The 20,814-nt window shown below is 41.9% G+C and overlaps 1 protein-coding gene across 5 annotated transcripts in view; it reads left to right on the top strand.

Annotated features, from left to right (window-relative positions):
- MID1 (midline 1) overlaps nucleotides 1-20,814 on the top strand; it is a 465,347-nt gene that overhangs the window by 344,474 nt on the left and 100,059 nt on the right. For all 5 annotated transcript variants that reach the window (XM_056558892.1, XM_056558888.1, XM_056558890.1 and 2 more), the window contains exon 2: nucleotides 1,904-2,622. In XM_056558892.1, coding sequence (XP_056414867.1) covers nucleotides 1,960-2,622 — 663 coding nt within the window. In that variant the 5' untranslated portion in view covers nucleotides 1,904-1,959. The remainder of the gene's footprint in view (nucleotides 1-1,903; nucleotides 2,623-20,814) is intronic.

The raw sequence follows: 20,814 nt of genomic DNA, 5'->3' as shown, positions 1-20,814 counted from the left end.
ATAGTTTTGTGGAAAAAGTTTCAGAAATACTTGTAAATTATTCATGTAGATCTCTGCTCATTCTGGGCAAAGTAGTCAATCGGGCAGTCCTACTCAGTGATGACAACTCTCTGTATGCATAGTTATCTATAAATAGCTGTATACTATTGAATAGGATCTTCCACAAGGGTGCTTAGCCCAGAATAAGCAGATTTACATTAATAAATGAGAAGTTATCCTACAACTCCATATCAATCTTCTCAGCTACTCCTCCTTTATAACATGATACATGCAGATTGGGCCTCACTATTATTTAGACAGGGCTCTCCTCTCACCTGGGGGAATAAGTGCAGGGTAGTCCTCAAATGCCAGACAAAGGTTTTTTTGCTTAGCTTGCATCTATTTATTTTTTCTTTTATTAGTTTATAAAAATTCAAATAATGAAAGCGGTTTCATCACACTTTGAAAGTGTCTGTCTATTGCGTTTCAGGTTCGCAACCCCTTAGTACAGACAATTAATCCTTCTGATCCTATGTGGATTTAATATTTAAAGTCCTACACTGCCCTTAAGGTCCTTCAATGAAATGCGGACAGAAACTTATGGCAGCCTGTATTGTGCGTGTGGAGCAACAGGCTCAAGCGGTGTTATATCTGTTGACGTCTGACAACAAAGTCACAGGGACTTTGAATTTCTCAGTCTGTTTGGATCACTCTTGTAACAGAGTGGTCAGATTGGGATTGATTATAATTAATCAAAATATATTAAATATATGAAAAAATGTAGGGTCATCTTACTGTAAAGTGATAGGTTTTCTGTAGAACTTTACAATATTTTTTTTTATTGGTAATACCAAGTTCCATTAAGGCTGAATGGGGACATTTTTACATGTGTGTAGGTTTGGCAAACATTATGCTAGGCTGTGGTTTTGTTTGTTTGCTTTATTTCCCCAAGGTTCTCAGGATTCTTGGATAATAGAATCCTATTAATATATGAAGTGCTGTTGGTGAATTGTTGGGAAGTCAATGGTTTGTTTTCCAAGCGTCTGCTAATGAGCGTAAACCTTTAACGACCCATAGTTTTTATTTTTATGTTTTTGTTGTGTGTTCTCTGCGACTCATTGAACACATAGAAAAACAGTTTATGAACTTCACAACGTACAGTATTGCAGCTGTACTTTCTGAAATTGTCCAAGCATGGGAACAACAAAGCCAATGTATGTGGCTCTCAGAGAAGGTACATCTCGCCGAGTGTGAAGCATCATTTTTGCTTCTGCTTCACCGACTTGTCGACCCCAAGCAGCCATGAGTCCTTGACAAGAGCAGAGGCTGGGAGTACTGTGGAGTGCAACGCGACAAAGCCATTCCTTACTCTCAAACTGGAAAGCATAAGGCATAGCAGAAAATACGGTTCCAGTTATTTCACATTATACTTGGGAGACAGCTTTTCAAACCAAGTCGGACTTCTGTTTCTCTTTGACAAAAGATGATCCAGGTTATGGGAATTTAATTTCAAATCTAGTGGCTTCACTCAACCATTTAGTTGGTTTAACCCCTTATGCATCTTTTTAGAGAGAGAGCAATGTATATATATCATATATCACTTCGGATTTTGCATGAAGGAGGGACTTCTATTGGAATCCAGTGAAATAATGGCTTTGTGTTTTTCAATTCCTGTTCTTACATTTTGTAATTGTAGTAAAACTAAAGCGTAATGTGACAATGGTGTGACTATAGCTACTGGTGCCATTGTTCCTTTTTCAGCTAGACCGGGCTAGGAGTAAGTCTATGAACAATGAATAAGCTAATTGCTAACTATTGTAACTATTCTGGTCATTCTTAATTGTATTTCTAATATTAAGGTTGACAGCCACCCCACCATGGTTGACCCCACTCGCTTAATCAAATTTAATATTGTGCTTTTCAGATAGCTGATCAGCTTCCCTGGATTTCGCTGACGACACAGGAAAGCTTTGCCTGAAGATGGAAACACTGGAGTCGGAACTGACCTGCCCTATCTGTCTGGAGCTGTTTGAAGACCCACTGCTGCTGCCTTGTGCTCACAGCCTCTGTTTCAACTGTGCGCATCGCATCCTGGTCTCCCACTGTGCCAACAACGAATCCGTAGAATCTATTAACGCCTTCCAGTGCCCCACCTGCCGTTATGTCATCACACTCAGTAAGCGCGGCTTAGACGGACTCAAGAGGAACGTGACTTTGCAGAACATCATCGACAGATTTCAGAAGGCATCTGTGAGTGGGCCAAATTCCCCTAGTGAGACCCGCCGAGAGCGAACATACGATACCAACAACAGCATGAATTCCAGTGAGAAAGTACTCTGCCAGTTCTGTGACCAGGACCAGGCACGAGAGGCCATAAAAACATGCGTGACTTGTGAAGTGTCATATTGTGATGACTGCCTAAAGGCAACTCACCCAAATAAGAAGCCATTCACTGGCCACCGTTTGATTGAACCTATCCCTGACTCGCACATCAGAGGGTTAATGTGTCTGGAACACGAGGATGAGAAAGTTAACATGTATTGTGTGACAGATGACCAACTAATATGTGCCTTGTGTAAACTGGTTGGGCGGCATCGGGATCATCAAGTTGCTGCTCTAGCTGACCGATACGACAAGTTAAAGGTAAGAGTTTCATGAATGGAATACCAATAGTCACTCATTTTAATAACTCACTTTTTGCATATGGGTTTGGCGTTCACATTGAAAAGGGGCTAAATAAAGTACTTTTATAGTAACAGTTATTTGATGGATCATTAAAATACATCATATTAAAACCTTTTCTACAGCTAAATATTTTTATGTTTATTATCTAAAGTAAGAGTTAGTCAACTACCATTACAGATTCCGTGCACCTTCGTGACCTTGTCATAAGTGAGGACACGTTAAACATTTGGCTTCTGTTCCTTTAGCAGCATAAGTGGCAAGATAGCTGAGAACCTGTACTGTCTCTTATATTTCACAGTTTTTGTCACGGACGTGAATTACTAATAATTTTCCATCCGCTAGCTTGCTATGGTGCATTAGCTATAGGATCTCCTCACCCATTCCTATACAAACAGGTGGGACCTTGTAATCTCTGCATTAGAGAGAGTAGCGTGCGGAGCTCTTTGTGATTGTTTAAATTAACGTCAGATTTTTTAAGCCATAATTATGATGTGAAATTACAGTAACACATTTTTGTGTCATAAATAACTGTCTGGAAATCTTTTTTTATTCCTATTCCTGGACATTGGGGGCTGTTAATTACGCCCCTCCCCCCCTATCAAAGTAGCGTTGGTAATTATTTTAATAGCAGATCATCCTTCATTAGACAGGGAACAAAGGCAGCCTGTGCAATCTTTTTTTCTTACGGTACAGATGAAAAATGACAGTTTTTTGTCTTTATCTTTAGTTGGAATGCCACTGAATGTAACATAAAAGTAAGTGTGTATAAGCAAAAGGCTGATGGCTCTAATTCTGACAAGTTTGACTTCACCCTGTATATAGAAGCAATTTCTGCCATGCGTTATACATTTAGAGGCATCAATTGGAGCACACAGGTGGCTTAAATGTACATGGTTGTGCTGTTTCGTGTGGGCTAGAAGAACATGTGTTGCTCATTTCGCAGGACCTGAATGTCTTCCCAACCTCTATGAATAAATAAACTTGGTAATTTCATAGATAGAATTAGACTGTTATGCTGAGGTAAATGCAGAAACCCTAAGGGCTTGGGTGGGGGGTAAAATATGTTAGGCTAGTGGTAGCATGTCAGTTCCTTACACAGAGAGGACTTCTACAAATCTGACATGCTTGAACCACATGACACCTGATCTTTCATCATTAAATTTCAGATGTTTTACGCTAATTAATAATAATAATAATAATAATAATAATTAATAATGATGCCCGTTCACATAAAAAGGCATTGTCTGCTGTTGAGGAATTTTATTTCAATAGGCTAGGCTGGATTGAAATAAAGTGGTGCCTAGGTAACCGCTTTTTATGGTCCTGGACCATGTCTTGACACACAGGAGATGTCCATGCAAACCTTATTAGTTGAGTGAGCATATCCTGTGGGCTAAGTGATGCTTTTTTTCTTTTTCAACCCAGCCTGTCCCATAGAAATAAATGTCTTAAACACTGGTCAAATCTCTTCAAGACCACATTTGAACAATGCTGTGGTTAAGCCATGTGATATCCTGGAAATGTCATAGGCACAAACTTCATGAAGAGCACCCACCCTTATTATAGGAGCGACACCACATGGTAGTGTCAGGTCTCCACAAACCTTCCCTCTTCTTCCCATTATGGAAGAAAAATGCAGGACAGGTGCAATACTTTTCTTGTAATGACTGTACATGTATAAGTCTCAAAGAGTGACTGTATTACATGCATTATAGGAAAAATAGTCGGCACTTCTGTGGTGGGTGGTGCATGTGGAAGAAACGGGCATATAGAACAAAAAGTCCCGGCAATCACCAAGTTGCAAGCCAATTCGTATTTATTGTATATGGGTAAACAGGACGCGTTTCGGCAAAGCCTTCCTCTGCTGTCTAGACAGCAGAGGAAGGCTTTGCCGAAACGCGCCCTGTTTACCCGCATACAATAAATACGAATTGACTTGCAACTTGGTGAGTGCCGGGACTTTTTGTTCTATATGTATTACATGCATGACTGGTTGTATCAAGCACACTGACACATTAAGTGAACTAGAGTCCATAACGTTTCTATCTTTCCCATACATATTGTTGTCGCTATGTATTGTGAGGATTCAGCCTATTTATATATTTAGTACTTTTCTACTTCCTTCAGGATCCTTCCATAATTATCATTTAGACTATTAAGAGCTGAAATAGCTTTATACTGTCCTGTGACAAATGCAATATAATCTGCAGAGGACTTGAAACTTACGTACCGTATTTTTCGCCGTATAAGACGCACTTTTTCTTCCCCAAAACTGGGGGGGAAAAGTTGGTGCGTCTTATACGGCAAATACACCCCTATCGCGGCGGTCCCTGTGGCCATCAACGGCCGGGACCCGCGGCTAATACAGGACATCACCGATCGCGGTGATGCCCTGTATTAACCCTTCAGACGCGGCGATCAAAGCTGACCGCCACGTCTGAAGCGAAAGTGACACTAACCTGGCTGTTCATTTGGGCTGTTCGGGACCGCTGCGATTTCACCGCGGCGGTCCCGAACAGCCCGACTGAATAGCCGGGTTAGTGCTTACAGGACATCTAGAGGGACCTTACCTGCCTCCTCTGTGTCTTCTCCGTTCAGGGATCCCCTGTATGGCCGGCGCTCTCCTTCCTCGTCATTATGTCGTCGCGTATGTGCGTCGGCGTGCGTAACGACGTGATGACGGAGAGCGAGGATACCCGGCCGGCAGCAGAGACGTTCCGGAGCGATGGGGACACGGCGACAGCGATGGAACGACATCCAGGGCAGCGGTGACGGGTCCGGAGCGGCGGGGACATGTGAGTATTACCTCCTATGCAGTGGTCTTCAATCTGCGGACCTCCAGATGTTGCAAAACTACAACTCCCAGCATGCCCTGGGCATGCTGGGAGTTGTAGTTTTGCAACATCTGGAGGTCTGCAGGTTGAAGACCACTATTGGGTTCAAAATCTTACATTTTTTAGATTTTGCACCTAAAAATTGGGTGCATCTTATACGCCGGTGCGTCCTATAGGGCGAAAAATACGGTAGTTTATGTGGTTTCCTAATATAAAGGTTAAACTTATATAATTTATAGAACACCATTGTATTATGGTCCAAAGTGTTAAGAAACTTATCCTAAAAAACGTGACCCTTTTCTGACATCTACACTTCTCAGTATGGATGTTATTTAGCACTCAATATTTCATATAATATAAATTACTAACTGTTGTCTGACGAATGGCCAACCAATGTTCTTCTGTCTGTGAGCAGATACTGTACAGGAGCCAGTTTAGTTTTTTTCAATAGTTACATTTTTAAGAACACAAAGCATCAAAAGAATACAGTAACGAAAAATAAGGTATATTCACAAACAGCAGAGATAATTTGAATTGTGCAATAAAAATTCTAGGCCAGTGTATCTAAAAATCTGCAATTGCTGATTTTGCTAAGAATGAGCAGTTAGGGTATGGTCACACATTTCGTATTTTGGTGTGTATTTTCCTACCAATTCAAGTCAATATGTAGCCAAATACGCAGCTGATTTTGCTACTTATTGACTTCAGCGGGTAGGGAAATACTCAGCAGCAAAATCCGACACGTGTGACCCTACCCTTAGGGCTCGATCACGCGGGCGAATCCACAGCCGATGATGGACCCCTACAGTATGCAGATGTGCCTGCTCGGAGCGGTAATCCGCCGACTTGCAGACACGCTGCAATGTGCGAGTCGCTGCGCGCATGTGCAGTATACTCTCACACATCGTGGCTGCTCTCAGCCTTCCTCAGGGAGCAGGGGGAACGGCCGCGACATGTGTACAACGCGCGTGCACGCGGCGACTCGCATATTGCAGCAGTGTGTCTGCTCGTAGCAGATGTGCCTACTCCAAGCAGGCACATCTGAAGGCACACTTTAGAGTCCATCGTCGACGAATCCGCAACGTAAAATACGCTGTGGATCCGCCCGTGTGAACAAGCCCTAAGGGTGCTTTACTTACAGTAACCTGTGCATATTTGATTTACAGGATTTGAAGCAGCAGATTTTATGATACAGGTTTCAATGTAAACTAATCAACTGAACACCGCTTTAAATCTGCAGCTTCAAATCCTGTGCATCAAATATTTGCAGTATACTGTATGTGTCAATAGACCCTGAATGTGGATTTTGACTTTTTCACTGAAGTCAATGGCCAAAATCCAAAATAAATCTACAATAAACCAGCAACATAAATTGACTACGTATTTCAAATGTGCATCACAGTCTATCTCATCCGCTTTACTGCTGTCATAATATGTAGAATATCCATCCTTTGTCCAGAGACCCCAAACTTCAGTCTGTCGAGAGAAAACCAATAATACAATATCATATTACCAAGATGATAAAATATCCAATTTCCTTTATTCAAACTAACGTGAATAAAGAGACTTTATCTACGGGCATCGTGGTTACCCTGTCTGAACGTCTAAGCTATTATTCTCCCAATAAATCATTATTTTCCCTTATGCCTAAATCCCATATTTCAGTCTTGACAAAAATCCCTGGCATGGACAGCTGGGTGCCTCCTGCCCCGGGGAACATGGTATTTGTGACTAACAGAACTGCCTGTACATGAGTGGCTTCAGCAAGCGCCAGTTCCATTTTCTGGCAGGCTTGTCGAGTGGATATTCATGTAACCTCTCACTGGGTATCTGTCAGATGGATGGCACAGATGCCTAGAGAGGTGGAAGCTGTATAGCCTTAACACAATGCCCACAATAAGCGTTCCTAGATAACCCTGCTAAGCAGAGACTGCGGGATGAATATGCTCCCCATACCACTTAGACATACATTCCGAATTTCTAAAAGTAGCGGTAAAAACTCCGCTACACGAGACAGCTAAATATTTTACACATCCTGCTAAATGTATTGATGTCTCCGTAGGGTTACAGGGCCAGGACGCTAAAAGTAGAAGTCTGGATATGTCATGCCGAAATGCATTTATCAGCATCTCTGCAGTGCGGGAAACATTCACATACTTTATGCTGGAACCTGCTCATCCTTTATGGCAGTGTTTCCCAAGCAGGGTGCCTCCAGCTGTTGCAAAACTACAACTCCCAGCATGTCCAGACAGCCTTCGGCTGTCTGGACATGCTGCGAGTTGTAGTTTTGCAACAGCTGGAAGCAGCCCCTTTTTGAGAAACACTGCTTTATGGGATCGGGTACAGTTTCATCGAATTGTTACATTACATTTTTTGGGCTGGTTCACATCACGTTTTCCCCCATTTCAATGAGCCGGCCGGAGTGAAACGTTCGGTCCGGTCGGCTCATTTTTGCACTGTATGCGCATTTCCCCGGACCTAAAACTGTGGTCAACCACTGTTTTAGGTCCGGTTGGAAAAGCGCATACGGCGCAAAAATGAGCCGACCGAACGTTTCACTGCGGTCGGCTCATTGAAATTAATTACATACGGGAATGCATAGAAAAGCATACAGTTTAGTCAGGTTTTGAGGAATCCATTTTTCTTCAAAAACCTGATACAGGAACTGTATTGCAAAAACGCGGTGTGAATGCAGCCTAAGGCTGGGTTCACATCAAGTTTTCTCCCATACGGGAGCGCATACGGCAGGGGGGAGCTAAAACCTTGCGCTCCCGTATGGGAGAAAACTTGATGTCAACCCAGCCTTAGGCTGCATTCACACCGCGTTTTTGCAATACAGTTCCCGTATCAGGTTTTTGATGAAAAACTGATTCCTCAAAACCTGACTAAACTGTATCAAGACGTGTGTACAAATTTTAACTCGTATACGGTTTGAAAAATGATGTCTGGTTGCATCCGTCTTTAAGAAAAAAAATGTATACGTTTTTAACTTTTCACTCCATTATGAATAAAGTTTCACTTGTTTGATTGAAATTCCAAGAAAAAAAAAATCTGTGCAAAGTCAAAAACTTTATGGTGCAAACTGGATGGAACCGTATGCAAATACGGTTCTGTACGGTTCCCATTGACTCCCATGTTTATAAAAAAAAAAAAAAAAAAAAAAAAAAAAAAACGTATACAGTTTAATACGGTTTTTCACCCGGACCAAAAACCGTGGTAGGCTAAGGTCTTGGGTACGGGGGAAAAAACGGACAAAAACCGTACAAGACACAAAATGGATGCCACCGGGTGCATTGTTTTGCATAGGGTATTCAATGCATACGGTTTTCAATACGGTTCCGTACGGTTTTTACATTGAAAACGTATACGGAACTGTATTGCAAAAATGTGGTGTGAATGCAGCCTTAGACAGGGTTCATACTGCAGAATCTCAGTACTCTTCCGGCCAGAGATTCCAAGTGCGCACGGTGACGACCACAGTTACATTGCTGTCCCTACAGATGGCAAAGTATTCTGCTTGGTGTCTGCCAAAAGAATGAGCAGGGTCATTGTTTTGGCAGCGGAATTTTAGCTGCGGAACGACAGCTGCTGAAATGACGTAGTATGCAGTCTGCAACGGAATCTAATTGATAGCAATGGGAATCTGCTGCTACGGAATCAGCTTAGAAATTACGCACGGAAATTCCGTAGTGTGAAGCTAGCCTCAGTGTTACATGGTGTCTATGAAAATAACTTAGTGACTACATGGAGTCAACAATTCACCAGAACGAGATCCTATGGTTTGAATTGGGAATGCCCCCCTTACCATCCTGAAGATACCAATATTTTTTTTCAAGTACTCACAGATACCAACTACCAATACTTATTTTATTTTTATTTTTTTAAAGGGGTACTCCGATGGAAAACTTTTTTTTTTTTTTTTTTTTTAGCAACTGGTGCCAGAAAGTTAAACCGATTTGTAAATGACTTCTATTAAAAAAAAAATCTTAATTCTTCCAGTACTTATTAGCTGCTGAATACTACAGAGGAAATTCTTTTCCTTTTTGATCACAGTGCTGCTCTCTGCTGTCCATTTTAGGAACTGTCCAGAGCAGCATATGTTTGCTATGGGGATTTTTTAATACTCTGGACAGTTCTTAAAATGGACAGAGGTGTCAGCAGAGAGCACTGTGCTTGTGATTCAGCAGAGGGCTCTGTGTTCCAAAAAGAAAATAATTTCTTCTGTAGTATTCAGCAGCTAATAAGTACTGGAAGAATTCATTTTTACAATTAATTTCTCCCTTGTCAAAGCATAGTGTGAAATATATTGTATACATTGGAAAAAGTCTACTAGGTGTGTACTAGAGGGATAGTGGCTGAGATTTGTCAACCCTGCTCCACGTCCTATGTTGTCAAGAGTTCCTACAGGTCTCAGATCATTGCGGAATCTGAGAACGGTTGGAATAGATCTTTCTGATCAATAATGTCAATAACTGGAAAGGTTGGGTGACCAGCAATAAGACTGTTAACCACTGAGGCACCAATAGGGTTGTCGCCCAGCTTTGCTAGCATTCTGCATGTCAAAAGTTCCTATTTGTGTGATGACCTGTCCTGGCTCCTCGATGACTGCAGAACTGACATTCAGGAGCCTGGGAAAATGGGAGCATTATCTATCACATTTTGCAGATATGTTGTAGGACAGTGTTTTCCAAACAGTCTGCCTCCAGCCAACTACAACTCCCAGCATGACCTGACAGCCTCTAGCAGCCATCTTGACTGATCGAACCCAGGAGATTTTGTCGCAGGTGGTCTCATCTGTTGCCCAAAGCATGGCTGATGCCACAGATGCCATGATCAGTATTGATCACAGCATCTGAGGGGTTAATGGCGGGCATCACTGATGTCCACCATTACCGCCGGGTCCTGCCGTGCATGAAGCGAGCACAGGAGCTGTATCCTCGCCATCACTTTCTGATGACAACTGTATTAGGCAGCAGTTTGTCTTAGCACCGGTGCACCACGTTTACTTCCCTTATCTAAATCATCCATAAGTTCACACTAATAAATGGCGGTTGTTATACTGTAAGTGCTTTTCTATTACTATGGGGCATTTATTGTTGCATATTTTTGACATGTAACAATTCATCTGGCCTGTAAAGTTGGTGTGATTCCAATCTAGGAAGCCTTTAAAAAAAATTTGGAAAATTATCTTGTTTCTCATCAAAACTAAAATTCCCTTTGCTTCATAGTCTCTGGAAAAAACAGCGGAGTATCACATGTTATCGCTCGCGCCAAATGCTGACTGATGTTTTTTGTTTGGTCTATAATCATCTAATTTATATCTCCTCTTACATATTTCCTTAATACAAGTCTGTTTCCTTCCCTTGGCAGATCAGGCACATGCTGGAGATTAATGGAGATATCATTGTGATTTCTCTGTACTCTGGGATTGTGGCAAGCAGATTGCTGGAATATCCCATTTGCGTATGTCCTGACTCATTTATCCTCATCCGCTCGGGATGGAAGTGACTTTCCATCTTATTAATTCAATGATATTTCACATCCCTCTTCTGTCTGATATATCTGTGTAACTTTCCATTTTACTTCTAGTTAAGCCATTGTCTCCCCTTAAAGGGGTACTCCGGTGGAAAATAATTGACAAATCTGTTTAACTTTTTTGGCACCAGTTGATTTAAAAGAAAAAATGTTTTCCACCAAGATACCCCTTTAAGGGTATATCCACAGACACAAGATTTGTTGCAGAAATGTTTGCAACTGAGAAATATACTTTATTCTTATTAAATAGAGGGGTTTCTGCAGAAATGAACTTTAGCAAACCCCTTACAGACAAAAGGGAAAGTTACATCATTTCTGTTACAAATCTCTGTTTCCCACAAATTCCCATTGCAACCAATCATCTCATCATTTTCTGCCTCTGCTTCTCAGATTGTATCACAGTTGTGGTGGTGCTGGGTAACTGCAGCTCTCCCCTCATTCACTTAAAGGGGAATTCCGCCCCTAGACATGTTATCCCATATCCAAAGGATAGAGGATAAGATATCTGATCGCGGGGGTCCTGCCGCTGAGGATCCCCGCAATCTCCCTGCTGCACCCGGCGTTCGTTTAAAGCGTCGGGTGCAGCGCCGGAGGCTCGTGACGTCACGTCCACGCCCCCCTCAATGCAAGTCTACATGCATAGACTTGCATTGAGGGGGTGTGACCGTGACGTCATGAGCCTCCGACTCGCAACGCCAGTCATCTGGCACTGAGCAAAGTTTGCTCCGTGCACCGGATGTCTGGGGTGCTGCAGCCCCTGCGGCGGGACCCCTGCAATCAGACATCTTATCCTCTATCCTTTGATTAGGGAATAAGATGTCTAGGGGCGGAGTTCCCCTTTAAGTCAACACCTGCCAATCAGTGATTGATGGGTATGCTTACCATGCATTCTAAATATTAGTGATGTGAACAGGACCCTAGAAACTGATGGGAAACAATAATTCCACCAGATTGTGTCCATCTATAGGGATATTTCTACCATTGGTTTGTGAGTTTCTTTACTTCAATTTAACACTTGCTTTCTAGGTTAATATTTTTTACACTATCTGGTTGGTTGAGGCTAAGTGCACATCACTGTCGACCTTGGGGGAGCTTCGTTCGCATAGTCCTTTCAAGTGACTGGAGTTGAGTGGGGACAAAAATAAACAACGGACACCAGACCAAAATTGTCAGGCCCCATTCAAAGTCAAGTCCTGTTGGGACTTGGTGGTGTCTGTTATGAAGTAGACTCATTCATTCTATAAATTTATTTTCAATAAAGCAAACAAATACAAAGTAAACTGAAATATAAGTCTCAGTGAACTACTAGAGGAAACCTATTATAAGGATATTTTGTGCAAGCATTTTCTTCTGGACACTCTTCCTGAAGGTTCTGATGGATTCCCCTTGGAAATTCTGCTGTGTGAATAGGGCCTTAGGAATACAAGTGCTGCATAACCAATAAGCAAAGAATTATAATATGTGAATATTTTCATTGAAATAATGTTAAAAAAAAAAAAAAAAAATCTATATATATATATATATATATATATATATATATATATTACTATGTAATTTAAAGGGGTACTCCGGTGAATCCCGTTAGAAGACAATGGGGCTTTAAAGGGGTACTCCAGTGGAAAACATTATTGTTTGTTTTAAATTCTTTTTATTATTAGATTTAGGCCCCTTTCACACTACAGGTATCATCCTGCTTTTTTACTGCCATTATTTGGCAATAACGGATGAAAAAAAACAGATGCAATAACTGGTAATAACGGATGATAACCATCATCCGTTATTTTTAATGGTTTTTTTCTTAAAAAAAAAAAAAAAAAAAAAAACTGATGTTCATCCATTATCATCATTTTTTTTAAATCAGTTTTTCAACCCTTTTTTTTGTAAAGCATGCTCAGTACAAAAAAACAGATGTTAAAAAAAATAAAAAAAACAGACAATAACACATGATAATGGATGTTTTTTTTTTTTTTTTTAACATCGGTTTCCCATAGACTTCAATGTTAAATTTTAATGGCAATATTTTTCACCATTATTTTTGCTGGGCCAAAAATTTGTGCATGCACTGTCTTTTGTGCCAACAAAAATAATGGACATTAGTGAAAACGGACATACCTGATGCAAAAGGATGGGCAAAAAATCCCATTGACATGAATGGGATTTTTTGATGCCCATTTTCAGGACTTTTTGCCGGGAGTAATAACATAGGTTTTTACAGGATGATACCTGTAGTGTGAAAGGGGCATTATATATATTTACAGATAGAAAGTCACATATTAATCAAATTACCATATTCATACATAATCTTCATAGTCAGGAAAAAGAGAGTAAAAATCAAATATTCAACCATAATAATTCATAAAAAAAAAAAAAAAATATTGGTAATCACATGATTATGGAAACAAACTAAACCTCATCATTCTAACAAAAATAAGTTAGAGTTCCTAAGAAAAAAAAGGAAAAAAAGAGAGAAAAATTTAGAAAAAGGGGAAAAGAAAAAAACGAAGATTCATAAATGAATCTATTTATAGCTGCTTTTTTGTACTTTTTTTCTACCCAGAATAGAAACATTAAACAAAATTTCTCAATTAATTGTATGAAAAATGAATGTTACATTACTTATAACAAGGGTTCACCAAAGATTCCTCTATATTCTACTCAATATCCAGAGTAATATTCTAGTGTATTTTAAGTACCGTATATACTCGAGTATAAGCCAAGTTTTTCCAGCATGATTTTTCGTGCTGAAAATGCCCCCCTCGGCTTATACCCGGGTGAACTCTCCGCCTGTCAATCCCTTCTCAGTGGTCTTTAACCTGCAAAACTACAACTCCCAGCATGCCCGGACAGCCATCGGTCCGGGCTTGCTGGGAGTTGAAGTTTTGAAACATCTGGAGGTCCGCAGATTGAAGACCACTGCTGGGCCTTCGTCCCGTTTAATCATCCAGACCCCCCCCCCCCTTTAGTATTCTACTCACCTCCCCTCGGGAAGGAAGGGTGAGCTGGTCCGGGCCATCTATGCTACAGGAACCATCCGGTGGGGAGGGTTAGTCGTTCCAGGCTGTCCATTTTGACCAAGAGGCCCCTCTTCTCCGCTCTGGGCTGGCCCCGGCGTAGTGACGTTGCCTTGATGACGACGCACAGGGACATTCATGCACAGGCATGTCTGCTGCGCATGGAGCCGATGACCCGAATATAAGCAGAGGCCCCTAATTTCCCCCCAAAATCCCAGGAAAAGTTATTGACTCGACTATAATCCTAGGGTGGGAAATATATCATCCCCCCCCCTGCCATCATCCAGACCCCCGTCATCATCACCCTGTCAACATCCAGACCCCCGTCATCATCACCCCCTTCATTATCCCCCCCCCCCTTCATCATCACCGCCTGTCAATCCCTTCTCAGTGGTCTTCAACCTGCGGACCGCTAGATTTCTGCTATCGATCCAGCCGCTCTTGTTGAGCTACCACTGCTCTCACTAATCCAGCTGCCAGAATTTGGTTACCACCGCTCTCACCAACAGCATTCACCGGGCTGACATCCAGCGCTGCAGAGCGGATGTCACACGCCGAGAATTCCTCCACGAGGTCTGTCTTCACCATCGGAGTTTGATCATCCATCTCCGTGTTCGGCGGCATTGCTAGGTCTGCGGCTAGCGGACCAGCCGCCGGTGCGCACGCCAGCACATATCAGCCTCTATAGAACGATCAGGAATCACAGCTCCAAAGCTCGGCATGTCTATTACTATAAGCCGGTAAATATATGCTGCACAAATTTATATAAATACAGACTTGGATACATGTTTAACCTGCTTAACTGCATCACCTTTATGCTGGATTACTGGATCTAAGACTCTTCTGCGGTATCACATTATTTTATATATTTTTTAAAACCATTGATATATTTTTAAAATCATTGCTACTTTTTTCCTCCACACAAGCGCCCTGTGTAAGGAGTTATTGTTACATATTTTGATTGTCATGTTCACGGTACTATATAAGCGGTATTGTATATTAATATCTATGAATAAAAACTATTTGTTTTCATCATAAATCTGAAGCACAGTTCCAATTTTTATTTTATTGTATAAATATTATCATCATGTATCAGTTTTTCTGGTATTAGTCTAGAGGTGAATGGGACCCCTATATATTTATTTTATTTAATCACATTGTACTTTGCGGTGTAAGTACTATCCATTCATACCTCGACTAATTTTTTTGTGTGCTGCACTTCCATTTATATTTTTATATTAATTTACAAATCTGTTTAACGTTCTGGCACCAGTTGATTTACATAAAAAATGTTTTCACCAGAGTACCTCTTTAACATTTTTAGCCCCAGCAAACGTAAAGCCTCCAATATAAAGAATATTATCTATGTAAATGCTGTGTACACCTTCACAAACGTTTATCCTGTTGTACCAACAACTCGGTTAAGACTCAATCTAAACTTTTCACATGTCTTAAGTGGCTTCATTTTACAGTTTATATGAATCGACATAAGGCCTTTAAAGATTTTTTATGGCAATAATATGTGCACAATATGTTATATTGTGCATACCAATGTAAAGCTCTGTCCTCACTTTACACTCTGCATGTTGATATGGCTTTGCCGTTTATTTGATTTTTTATCCTTTTAAAAATCTGCAGCAGGGTCTGATTTCTGTGCAGGTTTTTTTTTTGCTATTCATTGAAATCTCCATCCACTTCTATTATGCAGTCTACTTTGTAACATCTGAACATGGCCTAAGACTATGTTTATAGTGATGGCTTTCATTCCTTAAAGGGGTACTGCAGTGAAAGACAATGTATCCACTATCCATAGGATAGGGATAAGTGTCTGATCGTGGGGGTCTGACTGCTGGGACCCCTGTGCAAAACGGAGGCCAACATGCCCCCTCAATTCATTTCTATGGGAAAGCGGGAGATACAGCGTTTGTGTATCTCTGGCTCTCCCATAGAGATACTTGGAGGGTGTGTGTAGACCACCTCTAAGTGGAGGTCAACAGTCTCCTTGCACAAAGATGAGATCGCTCCATGCAGAGAGCTGGGTGCTGGGAAGAAGATCGTGGGGGTCCCAATGGCAGACCCCGGCGATCAGACACTTATCCGCTATCCTACAGATAGGGCATAAGTTGTCTTACACTGCAATACTCCTTTAATGCCCACAATGTATATGTTTTCAAGTAGATCTTGGTGCTTAAAACACTAGAGCCCAAATGTAATGAAAAACATTAGTGTGAACTGGGCTTAAATGTCAGATTATAATTTTTTAAGCTTCTGCTTGGTGTGGTACCTAAGAGCACATGTGAGTCGGGTAGAAGTGAATGTATAATTTATTTATAGATTGCCATAATTTGACACTGTATCAGGAAGCTTTTACATTACATAAAAGGGATAATAATAATGCAGTAACACAGATGAATAAATGGGGAAAAGTGGTCGAACCCCCCACTATGTCCTGAACGGGGCTCACGCATTAACGCTTAGTAAGAGCGCTAATGCACTTAGCGTCGACCTAGAGAGCACTATGGGGGAGGCGGGGATGCACGAACGCTGCCTCCTCTCCTCTCCCATAGAACTACATGGAGGAGGTGTTGCCCTGTGCAGGAGATCATGGTGGGTCCAGGCGTTCGGACCCCCCGTGATCAAACACTTATCCTCTATCCACATAAGTTGTTTTCGGCCGCAAATGGCCTTTAAAGACCCCCTTTTTTTTTCTCTACTTTGTCTGCCATGAACGTCCACTATTGTAACGGAGCCTAACGGGAGTTATAACTGGCACAGAAGATCCCATTCACTTGAATGGGATTCCTCTAACATCCATTATAACTCCCGTTACTGCAGCCGAAGATAGCGGGAGAAAAAGACGGTGCATGCACAAATTTTTCTCCCGCTATCTTCCTAATGGACGTCACTTACCGGACGAAAACTGTAGTGTGCAATATACCCCTATACCCTGGAGATTGGGAATAGATTGCGCATACTACATCTGGTCCAATTTTATTGGGGCTGACCAATAAATACTGAATTAAAATATCTTGATGTACATTGTCTGAATGAGCTCCATTTGCGCCATAACTGAGGTGGGATGTCACTGTGAGGTTATTTTGCTGGAGCTTCACTTGTTAACTTGTGTGGCTTCAATAGAATATGACAAATACAAATGAGTTCCAGGCTTAGTCCTTCACTGATTATCACTGAGCATAAATTATACAGGAGATCGCTTGTCCTGAAGCCGGGATCTGTAACCATGTAAACACATTGCAACAACGGAATGAAGTCTGCTAGAGAGAGAAACGCAAAGTATACGCCTCTCTTTTTATAGGTCACTGGTGGATTATGTTTTTGACAAGTCTTCCAGAAATATCTTCTTCCCTGCTGTATGTTTCACATTGACCTACTCTTCACACAGTACTGAATAAATGCTGTGCAGATATTGTGAGGACACCTATTAAAGGGGTACTACCGTGCTGACAACTTATCTCCTATCTAAAGGATAGGGGATAAGTTGCCTGATCGCGCGGGGTCCCACTGCTGGGGACCCCCGCGATCTTGCACGCAGCACCCCCCTGTCATAAGGCCCCGGAGCGAAGATCCGCTCCGGGTCTGATGACGGGGCCGGTGATCGTGACGTCACAGCCCTGCCCCAGTGTGACATCATGCTCTGCCCCCTCAATGCAAGTCTATGGCAGGGGCAAGACAGCTGTCTTGCCCACTGCCATAGACTGACATTGAGGGGGTGGAGCGTGACGTCACATGGGGGCGGAGCCATGATCGTTAGTCATCAGACCCGCAGCAATGTTCGCTCCGGGGCCTGATGACAGCGGGGTGCTGCGTGCGAGATTGCAGGGGTCCCCAGAGGGAGGACCCCGTGCGATCAGGCAGCTTATCCCCTATCCTTTAGATAGGGGATAAGTTTTCAGCACGGTAGTACCCCTTTAATGTGAATCTTGGTTGTTACCAGACACTCCAGCATATACACATGGCTGGGGATTGGTTGTTTTACCTGGTTGGTGAATGTATCTATGCAATTTCCACTGCCAAATAAGTCTTTAGTGGACACAGGACAATCGTATTTAACCTGGCCTAGTATGTGTGGGGAAAGCCAAAAGCAGTGGGCTTCCCATGCAGTGTCATACTGGAAGACCTGTGGTCCTGGCCTTTATGTGAATGTTACTTTGACACTTAGAGTTGTATTGGCCACTAACTTTATTGGTGGAGCACTATGCTTAGGATTAGTGCGCAGTGAAGAACTGTGAAGGGCCAATACACACAATTCTCAATCTGATAAAGCCACTGGGCTGCTAGGTATTCATTTTATGGCTGGTTGGTGTATACAGAGAAAGTTGACGCTTTGTGTACTAATTAATTAACATTTAAACAGAGTTCTTATATTCTGTTTTAAGGCCTTGTTCACATCTGCATCTGAAGTAGGTTGGGAGCTTCCATCACAGATATTGTTAAAAATGCTGGACAAAATAGTGCAGAATGCTGCATTTTTTTCCCCATTAAAATGCGGAACTCCATCCTTGAAACCTGCTGAAAATTAGGCAGATATGTACAGGTGTGGTCTGATTAGACACTGGGTTTTGCCACAAGATGGCGTAAAAGTGCTTTCCCCACTTCCCTAAAAAGAGGCTCTCAGAGACTACTTTTAGGTAGTGTACCTCCTTGGTGAGAGATTCTTTACTGCTAGGCATGCCTAAACAACACACTAAAATACATTTTTCCCAGTTGACAGACTTTGAGAGTGAGTGTATCATTGGACTGAGAAAGGAGGAATGTTTTCAACGAATTGTCCACTATCCAGGCCGTTCTGACCAAGCTGTTAGGCGGTGTTTGGAGCAGTGGTTATGTGAGGGCTAGCACACATCTGACAACCTTCAGATGGGTCAGACAGACATACCTGTAGGGAGGATCATTTGATCTGCCAACTAGCACAGGCAGCTCCCACATTTCATTGTCCGCCATCCAGGCACAAATGACCTCTTCATTACACACCCCTGTCTCTGCCCAGACCATTTCTACACACTTAGCAGAAGGACATTTGGTGTCAAAGCGCCCATTACATTTCCTGCCATTGACAGACAGCCACCACTGCCTTTGTTTGCAGTGAGCTTGTGAATGAGAAACTTGGACTGCTATGGACTAGAACTATATTGACTGGTTCTGTTTAGTATCCGATGATGAGTTTGAGTATGAAGGCCTTTTTGCTGAGCACTTCAATCTGCCTTTGCTGTGGAGCAACACACCGCCCCAACTGCTGGTGTAATGATCTGGGGAGCCATCCCATATGACAGTAGTGAGGGGCACTAACAGCTTAGCGATTTATGCGGGACATCCTGCGGCCACATGTGTTCCCTTTCATACAGGGGTCAAGTCCTGGGAAAAAAAAGTGTAGGAACTCGCCCAAGATTTCCTGCGCTGATCCTGCAGGACTCCTGCTAATGGGAACAGTAGGGGAGATTTATCAAAACCTGTGCAAAGGAAAAGAAGAAGCCTTGTTAAAAATTAAAGAAGCAAGCTGATTGGTAGCTAGGGGCGACTGGGCATCTTTTCCTCTGGAAATGCTTGATAAATCTCCCCCAGTGTTCCTGCTGTGGGAAAAGTGCAAGAACTCCGTTCCCATGCGTTCCTGCAGCACTTGAGCCCTGCTCTCATGGCAGGACTCTCAACTGCATTTTTTCTGAAGGATTATACTCACCCACACACAGCTAGGGTTTCCCAGGAATGTCTGTGCCAAATTGCAACACTTCCTTGGCCTGCCTGGTCACCAGATTAAGACAAGTTGCACACTACATAATTTCTGTGCGGAATTCCATTTTGACATTCCACTTGGAAATTCCGATGCAGCAGAGTTCCATTGCTGGCAATGGAATTCCGCTGCACAGTGCACACTGCAGAGTTTTTGAGTCAGACTTTCTGCTTGGATTATTACATATTTTGTCAATGTGCATATTTAAAAATGATATATTTCCAGCAAAGGAGAACACACAGTTCATCCTCTTTAGCACCACTCCGTTTATTTGCCACTTTTCCTGTTTCACTTCGTAATTTCAACACTTAATTTAACCATTTATCTTAAATCTAGAAACAAATCCTGAAAGTTGCTGAGTTCTGCAGGTCACACAGAACATGTCCAGCCTCTAATACAAAGTACAGATTTAATACTTGAGTAAGCATTGTGGCTTATCTAGGCATGTTTATACACTTCCATTAAATGCTTTGGTTGCTGTATAGTTTTTCCCTTTTGTCTGTTGGTAACAATAGAGAGAAAAAAAATATACACTTTTCTTCTATTCTACATTTTATACGATGCCATATTGAATGTTAAAAGTTAAAAACCAGAAAACCAGTGGTCAGGACAGAAACATTGTAATGAAGAAGACTTTGCAAAGATATTTCCCCCCACAGCAGACTGCGAATCAAATATCTTTAACTTACCTATAATTCCAAATTATTCTTGCATGTACTTGCGGTCTGCTTCTCTGATGTGGTGACCATAATGATCTTTTCACAGACATCATCAGACAGGAGTGTTAACACAGTGGAGAACCTAAACTATGAGTTTAAGGGAATAGTGAAGAATTTTTTTTTTTTTGTTCATTTTGGGTATTTTCTTTTTTTTTTTTTTTTTTTTTTTTTTTATCCCCTGGGAAGCCCCTTAAAGGTATCTTACACATAAAACAAACCTTACTGCCTGCCAGCCCAGTAACATGATCTGAGTGAGTCGACCATTAGAGAGCATTGTTCTTCAAAGAGGAGAAAAATCAAAACCT

The sequence above is a fragment of the Hyla sarda genome, chromosome 2 (assembly GCF_029499605.1).
Source record: "Hyla sarda isolate aHylSar1 chromosome 2, aHylSar1.hap1, whole genome shotgun sequence".
NCBI lineage: Eukaryota > Metazoa > Chordata > Amphibia > Anura > Hylidae > Hyla > Hyla sarda.
The sequence above is the reverse complement of the archived record's forward strand: the minus strand, read 5'-3'. Positions and strand labels throughout refer to the sequence as shown.